The sequence below is a fragment of the Anneissia japonica genome, unplaced genomic scaffold, assembly GCF_011630105.1.
Source record: "Anneissia japonica isolate Jap-2015-1 unplaced genomic scaffold, ASM1163010v1 scaffold288034_len148288_cov120, whole genome shotgun sequence".
NCBI classification, from domain to species: Eukaryota; Metazoa; Echinodermata; class Crinoidea; order Comatulida; family Comatulidae; genus Anneissia; species Anneissia japonica.
The window spans coordinates 89,716-98,472 of record NW_022742851.1 but is presented as its reverse complement, the minus strand read 5'-3'; the positions used below and the strand labels follow the sequence as shown (position 1 = coordinate 98,472).

At 32.8% G+C, this 8,757-nt stretch overlaps 1 protein-coding gene across 1 annotated transcript; it reads right to left on the bottom strand.

Moving 5' to 3' along the window:
* Window positions 1–388: 388 nt before the first annotated feature.
* Window positions 389–8,092, bottom strand: LOC117119266 (tripartite motif-containing protein 2-like). The gene is made up of 2 exons (XM_033264068.1): window positions 6,193–8,092; window positions 389–4,363 (listed from the first exon to the last, which is right to left on the bottom strand). The coding sequence occupies exon 2, from the start codon at window positions 4,347–4,349 to the stop codon at window positions 2,187–2,189; it is 2,163 nt and encodes a 720-aa protein (XP_033119959.1). The 5' UTR covers window positions 4,350–4,363; window positions 6,193–8,092; the 3' UTR covers window positions 389–2,186.
* Between the last annotated feature and the right edge of the window lie 665 nt (window positions 8,093–8,757).

Below are 8,757 nucleotides of genomic sequence, written 5' to 3'. Positions count from 1 at the left end.
GTTATTACAAACTATTTTCTTTTATATAAAAAAATTGATTATAGAAGTTGAATGCAACACACACACAAAACTACCTCCACACACCAACACTTAAATGATTTGTCTTTAAAACCTGCTGCCTTTGTCTTCTTCTATATCAGATGACTTGTCTTTAAAACCTGCTGCCTTTGTCTTCTTCTATATCAGAACACACTGACAATTGAGGAAACAGAGCTTTGATTTATTCTGACGTGTCATGTTGTATGCCTGTCATATCGACAAGTCATCAGACATTTTCAAAGATGTTTTAGTAAGGTATGATGAACTGTTTTTTCTTTGTTGGTGGATGGGAGTTTACTACTCTCTAATGAATCCACACACGTTCAACACTAGTACACAGAGAACTGTCTTTACGTTTAAAAAAAACCAAAACACTTTATTCAGTAAACAAGTGTATGCTACTGTGCAACATGGCGTATTCCACAAAACCTTGTGCATGTCTGCATCACACACATTGACGCATGGAATATCTCACTACAGTTGGTAAAAACTATTCAAATGCACAATTTTGCCTTGAAAAATCGAGACTACCTATATGAACTGAATAGTACAGTCTCGGAGCTTGGTCGCCATTCAAAGGAATGGTTTGTGTTAAAAGATTTGCGTTACTTTAAAATGTGTTTATATTAAGTTGTATCTACGAGGCTTGTATCAGAGCCATGGTCTCCTTTTAAAGAAATGGTTTGTGTTAAAAGATTTAGTCATGGAATATCTCACTACAGCGGATAGAAACTATTCAAATCCACAGTTTTGCCTTTGAACTCGAGACTACCTATGTGAACTGAATAGTGCAGCCTCGGAGCTTGGTCTCCATTCAAAAGGAATGGTTTATGTTAAAAGGTTTATGTTACTTTAAAATGTGTTTATATTAAGTTGATCTACAAGGCTTGTATCAGAGCCCTGGTCTCCTTTTAAAGGAATGGTTTGTGTTAAAAGATCTACTGCACTTTACAATGTGTTCTATGTTACATGACCACAGGAAAAATAGATTGTTAAGAACTATTTATAACATTCAATTTTTAGTGATCATGAGAGTTCTATGTTACATGGCCACAAACTACTGTTATACTGGATAAATATACATTAGAGTTCTACTACAAATTAAGCCACATATTAACAAAAAAGAAACTAGTGTTACATACATCTATGCAGATTTGGATGATTTCCTGTCAAAGTACACATAAAGAAACAATGAAGTTGCTATTGAATACAAGTGAACAGTTTGAATTAATGCAAACTACTCTGGTAACTATATGATTGCAAGTGGACTGTTTATATTCAATAATTAAATATTTTCACTGTTTTGTCACTATAATTTACTACTACAAGTCTCTGTGGGTGATATGATATATTTGTTGGATCTATTATACTGACAATATAAATTTATTAAATATTTACTTTAAAATTCTCTGTTAAATTTTAAGTGTGCTTGAAGTGTCCCAAACAATAGAAGTGGGTTTTTCCAGACCTTTACTTTAGTCTCGTGATCTAGTATAGGCTGGTTTCTTTGTGAGTGCAATCAAGTGTAATTTGAGGAAATCTGCAGTCATTCAGTGGCTTTGAATTTCAATAGTGGATTGGCGTATTCCTTCCTAATAAGGTGACAGAGTCAGGAACTATTGACATAATTGATGGGTCATTTAAAAAAAAAAATTTTTCATCAAATTCTTGTTTTCCAAATTCAACCACTAGAAGGACCCCACTAGAAATACATATAATTTTTTACTTTTTAATTGAAATTACCATTATTGGTGGGAACCTGAAACAAGGAGGAAAGTCTTGCCAAATTTACAAATAATGCAAAATTTATATTAAATTCTGTAGAGTATAATATGCAAATGTCAATTTAAAATGTACCTACTATAGCCAGAATAGAGAAACAGTAATATTAGGAAGTGTATTCTGGTATTTTTTTTTACATGGACACAAACTACTGTATACTGGATAAATGTACTTTAGAATTCTACTACAAATTAAGCCACATAAACAAATAGCAACTACTGTACATACATCTATACAGATTTGGATGATTTCCTGTCAAAATACACATAAAGAAACAATGAAGTTGCTATTGAATACAAGTGAACAGTTATGAATTAATGCAAATTACTACGGCAACTATATGATTGCAAGTGGACTGTCAATATTTAATAATTGAATATTTTTACTGTTTTGTCACCATAATTTACTACTGCAAATCTCCTTGGGTGATATGAAATTATGGATAATCCCTTTGGATTGTTGATTCCATCTTCTGGCTTATCAATTCTTTTAATGAAATTACCATCACTACTAAATAGCTGTATTTTGTGTTCACTTGATATAATGATGTTGTCATCCTGATCAACTTCTACTCCATATGGATACATCATCTTACCATTCTCATCACCTGCTTCAACAAGAACTTTCATGAACCTTCCCTCATTATCAAATAATTGTAATCTACTGTTGCCATACTCCAATACAAGAAGGTGTCCTTGGTTTGTAAGAGTAACATCAATGACATGACTCATTTGACCTTCTCTTGTGTCTTGAGACCCATGTTTTTGGTGATTTTGACACATATTCATGTCAAACATGTACACACAGCTTTCAGTCAAGCCTCCTGCTACATACAAAACATTAGATAACTCATCCACATGAATACCACATGATAATCTCAGTACTCCCTTACCAATTGTGTTTATCACCTGGCCATCCAAATTACATATTCTGACAGGTTTCTGAAGATTTAAGTCGCTAAATGCTATGTTACCATTCTTCATTTTGTACATTCTTGAAACTTCCACACCTTGTGGTAGTGCAACCTTACCAATATATTCTCCTGATTGCTTGTACTTGAGCATTTCATTTGTCCAGCATGAAACCAGTAATGAGTCATCTTCACACTTAACTACATCTTCAACACATTCTTTGTTTATTTGAATGGTATTTATTAATCCTTCTCTCTCTACGATGATTATCATTGGTGACTGCTTAATTGGTTCATCATCAACACTCACATCTAGTTTACAAACTCCTGGACTTGTGCATTTTCCTGTCACAAAATAATCTCCATTGTCATCTTTCTGAACTTGAGTGATGTTAATTTGTGTCCATGTTAGCTTCAGTTGATTTGCATATATTTCATGTTCATCCTTTTTGAGTATTTTGACAACGACTGTCTGACCTGGGCTCACAGATTGCTCGCCCTTTAATGTTAAACAGTCTGCTGCCCTCTGTGTTACAGTTCCAAAATCACATTGTTTCATTGAAGCCATTTTCTGTTTGTTTATAAAGAAGTAAATTTGTCCATTATCATCTGGCTCTGTTTTTGGCAATATATTTATTCTCTCCTTCAGTGTTGTAATTACTGTTTCACTTGACTGCAATGCAGTGCCTTCATCACTATTCAATAATTGATTAAGAAAAGAGAGATTTGTATTTATATCAGATAATGCTGTTTTTAGTTCTTCCAGTTGTGCATCATTTACCTTCTTTTTTCTTTTGTAGATTGTCTCTACTTTATTTGTCATCTTGTCTCTATTCTCCTTTACTTTTTTGAATATTTCTTCCGCATGATTTTCTATATCTCTCAAACAAGTGTCTTTATTTTGTTTCAGTTTTGTAGCATTTTCAGTAACAGCTTTGAGACCATCATGTAATTTGTTTATGAAGTGTTGGGCAGATTTTTTGATGGTGGCTGAAGTTTCTTTAAATGTTTGGAATGCATCTGAAATGCTGATTGGTTTGTGTTTTCCTTCCAATGCATTGTGGTCCATAAGTATACAATTTACACAGATTGGAGTTTTACAATCTGTGCAGTAGAAGTCCAAAGGTTTACTGTGATGTGAACACAGGGGCGAATGTAACAAAGTCATCGGAGAGGGGCTCATTGATTGCACATCCTCTATCATTAAATGTAATTTGTGATATGCCAAGGCTTGAAACTTTTGATGTTGATCACTACAGGTTGAGCACAAGTATTGTCTGCAATCCTGGCAGTAGTATTTTACCTGTCCTTCCTTTTCACAAACACTACATTTCATCATATCACTCTCTGAAAATATTTTGATAATTTGTAATAAGTTATTTAGAAAGATATTTGGTTGAAGCTTCTGAAGCCCTCCCTCTGGAATGGGATATGATTTTGAGCAAGTTGGACAAATCAGCTCTTCCTTAGTCTTAATCCAGTCTTCCAGACACGCCAAACAGAAACTATGGAGGCAGTTGAGGGATGTAGGATTTTGAAGTCTCTTAAAGCAGATGGTACACTCTAAAACCTTCTCTTCCACACTTTCCATAAACTGATCCAACTTACTGGTAGCCATTTTGAATTAAAATCCTAAGAATTTAAAAATATTTTGATAATTACTATATTATCTTTTGGGCTAGATGAATAATAAAAATATTAAAATTTTTGATAGCTCATAATGTGAAAATGCGTCTGTGATAGTATAATACTTACTCCAAGTATCGAAATGCACACCATCGTGTCGGGATTCAATATTTCGACATTAATTATGTCATCATCAGGAATTCCTGATGACATTAATTATGTCATCATCAGGAATTCCTGATGATGACATAATTATTGTCGAAATATTGAATCACGACACGATGGCGTGCATTTCGATACTTGGAGTATGTATTATACTATCTTATCTGAGATTAATCAGTGGACCTTTCGGTTCATGTGATAGATTACATGGTAATGGATACAATAATTGATTTGATATTGTAGCAATTTTTTTACCTTTTAATTTGGAAGTACATTTTAAAAATTAATGGTGTGATTTCTGCAAACCGTTGCCCTTCCACCTGATATTTCCAACACTAATGTTATTTTTTTCTGCACAAATTTATGCTACAAGATTTTAATATAACCCCCGTGACCCTGCAAATATGTGTATTTTTAGGGAGTAGAGGCCAATGATAATTTTGTATTAATAGTGATGATCTAAGTAACATGCAGAGGTGAGCTAGAATTAAAAGTAAAGCTTACCCAAGCAATATATTGAGTACACAAAAATGGTGACCTAGAAATTATATTCTAACTTGGTCTTCTAGAAAAGTTCAACAATCAAATGACAAAATTAGTCCTCAAAATTTGTCATTATTCTCCCCATGTTACTTGGACTCAGCAGCTAGGAAGCAGAAAGGCAGCTGCATGGTTGGAATTGGCGGTGTAACCCCATACTACTATTTGGGTGCTAGCTGGTGTGTTTTTGTGTTTTTCCTTGTTTTTTATTCAGCATTTTTTTGTTGTTTACTTTACCTATTTTCGAGCACATAGAGACCTCGTTTATTATAAAAATCCATCTATTTTTATTGTGGTAATTTTTATATAAAATTTTGCATTTTAGTGAAAATCTTGATTTTATCTGGTTTAAAATTTCAACATAAAACTAGAAGGTCAACCCCAAACACAAGCGTTATCAAGCAGAATTCTTCAAGAAATTCACACAACTTTGAGTAAATTATCATTAGAGGCTATTTATTTATTTGTTACACACACTTTTTATTTAATATCGGTGGCACTCACAGTTCAGTGGTGAAGTCTTACAATATACACAAAAGAAACAGGTAAAAATAATCTTAAAATTAACAATCAATACTTAACTAAAAAAAAAACACTGAAAAAAAAAAACACCCCTACAAACACATAATATAAAAACACATTCATCCAATCAAAATGCATATCCAGTTTTTACATAAAAATTCAAATACAAAAGAGCAAAAGAAAGCACATACAAAGCAACAATATTAAGATGTAACACACTTCATTACAATTGAGAGTTCCATGCACACCAAATATATATCATTTACAAAAATTAGCAATCACATTGGCAGTGTTGCTTAACAAACTTCTGGTAATAAGAATGTTTTCATTTATGCTGGTGACTATATTATGGAATAATAATATAATTTAACTTAATAATTTAATTTAGTGTTCAATGTGTTCCATATGTGTTTGATCCAATGACCCGGGTAGTAATGTGAAGCACTTTGAGGCTTTGTAAAGGCATGAAGCGCTATATAAGAACGACATATTATTATTTATTATCACAGATACAATAATATTTTGATTCAGTATTTTCGAATTTTTCTGAATTAGTATGTGATTTTTCTGGATCTATTGTACTGAACAACATAAGTTAATAAAATATTTACCTTAAAATTCTCTGTAAAAAATTTTAGGTGTGCTTGAAGTGTCCCAAACAATAGAAGTGGGTTTTTCCGGAACTTTACTTTAGTCTTGTGATCTAGTATAGGCTGGTTTTTTTGTGAGTTCAAGGTGGCTTAAGAAAATCTACAGTCATTCATTGGCTTTGAATTTTAATAGTGGAAAAATCAGGATCTATTGGCATAACTTGATTGGTGAATTTTTTTATGAGTTTTTTTTTTCACCAAATTCTTATTTTCCCAATTCAACCTCCAGAAGAACCCCAATAGAAATACATAATATAATTTTTTACTTTTTAATTTAAATCACCATTATTGATGGCAAAAGGGTTTCTGGGACAAGGAGGAAAGTCTTGCCAATTGTACAAATAATGCAAAATTTTTAGAGACATTTGTAGAGTATATGCAAATGTCAATTTAAATGTACCAAGGCAGAATAAAAAAGCAGTTATTAGGAAGTGTATTTAGGTATTCTTTTACATGAAATCACTGTTAATAATTGCATAAAGATTAAGGCTATGTTCTCACACGGCAGCTAACAGTTAGCAGGATCCGGATCCTGCTAACCGTTAGCTGCTGTGCGTCCATACGACCAAGATCCTGATCCGGATACCAAGAATATGATGATTGAATCACTGGCCAATAAGAAACTGGAAATTGTAAACACGCATGTGTGATTGGATGATGATAGAAGCGTGCTCAACTTGCTAACCGATAGCGCTTGGTAACCGTTAGTGGTATCTGGATACCAAGAATATGATGATCGAATCACTGGCCAATAAGAAACTGGAAATTGTAAACATGCATGTGTGGTTGGATGATGATAGAAGCGTGCTCAACCGATAGCACTTGGTTAACGTTAGCGGTATCTGGATACCGCTAACGGTTAGCGCCAACCGATCGGGCATTCTCACGTAGGTGTTAACAGTTAGTGCTAACAGTAAACTCCGATCCGGATACTAGGGCTCTCGTGAGAACCAGGCTTAAATGTTATGCATTTATACCGCACAATATACAAGGGTTTGTATGTGCTTAACAAAAAGGGAATTGTGCACAAATATTTCAAAAGTACAATGAACAAAGAAACCAATTGAATAAAACAATGAATAACGAAACAACAATTAGAAACATTTGATAACAGGCTCATGAAAAATATGTATAAAAACAATAAACTTAAATTAAAAGCATTAAATATAAATAAAAAATGCTTGATGTAAATACACACATACAAGAATATTCACACCTCTCCCCCTCCCCCCAAACACACACCATCACACTCTTATGATACTGTAGTGTAATTGGTGCTTGTTAAATGTTCTTTCCTGAATCTTTCAAACCACCAGGTCAATTCCTCAAGTTTGAATACCTGAACTTGGTTAGTTCTCCAATCTTTCATTTAAACATATGTATTAACACTTAGATGGACATAAACAATCGTTCATATCCCATCTGATTATTATAATTAAGTACTTTTGTTCTTGACCTGTATTAGTTTTGCATAACCCGTGTTCTAAATATAATAGAACACAGAGGGAAGAGGATTAATTATAATCAGAATCAGAATGAGACAAAAGTGTGAGCAATTACAGAGAATAAGAAATGCCAGAATTAAACTGAATAAAAGTTTTATGAAGTATACGCTATCAAGATATTTATAATCAATTTCTGCTCCTCCACCTCACAAAAATTCACACTAAAATATACTGTGACAAAGGTGTTATTACAAATTATTGTCTTTTATATCACAAATTGGTGATAGAAGTTGGGTGCAACACAACACACACACAACCACCCCCACACACCTATACTTATGACTTGTTTATATAATCTGCTGCCTTTGTCTTCTTCTATATCAGAACACACCGACAATGAGACAGCTTAGATTTACTTTGTGTCATGTTGGCTGCCTGTCATTCCAGAGTCATCAGACATTTCCAAAGATGTTTTAGTAAGGTATGATAAACTTGGGCCTAACTGAATGTGATTTCAAAGCCATACTGAGATAATCGTTGCAAGTCATCATTTAAATTGCAAAGTAAACACCACACACAATATCAAATATTCTGGTCAATACTTAAATAGTCAACATTGTACTCCCCTAGAACATAAGATAGAATCTATGTCTATAGGAAAATATTATATAATCACCAGTCATTTATTAGATATATTCATAGAGAAAGAAAATGTATTTTCTTTCTCTATGGATATATAAATGTTCGTAGGTATTTATTCACTGTGTTAATTGTGTGTTTGTTTTTATTACATGCTGAAAAACCAAAAGGAAAATAACAGGCACTACAAAAAAAATCACTAAACTAAAATGTATGAAAAATAAAGATATTTATAGGCTATACAAAAAAAATCCATGTGATTGAAAAGTACAATTATAAAAATCAAAATTAAGAAAATATAATGCATATTAGGCTAGATATGCTTCATTAAAAAAATCAAAATTTACAAGCAATAAAAAATTATAACCATTAGATTAAATGTATGTGATTCAATTGACGAACACAAAATTTTGAGGGTGTAAGACTACAGTATTGTCTACCG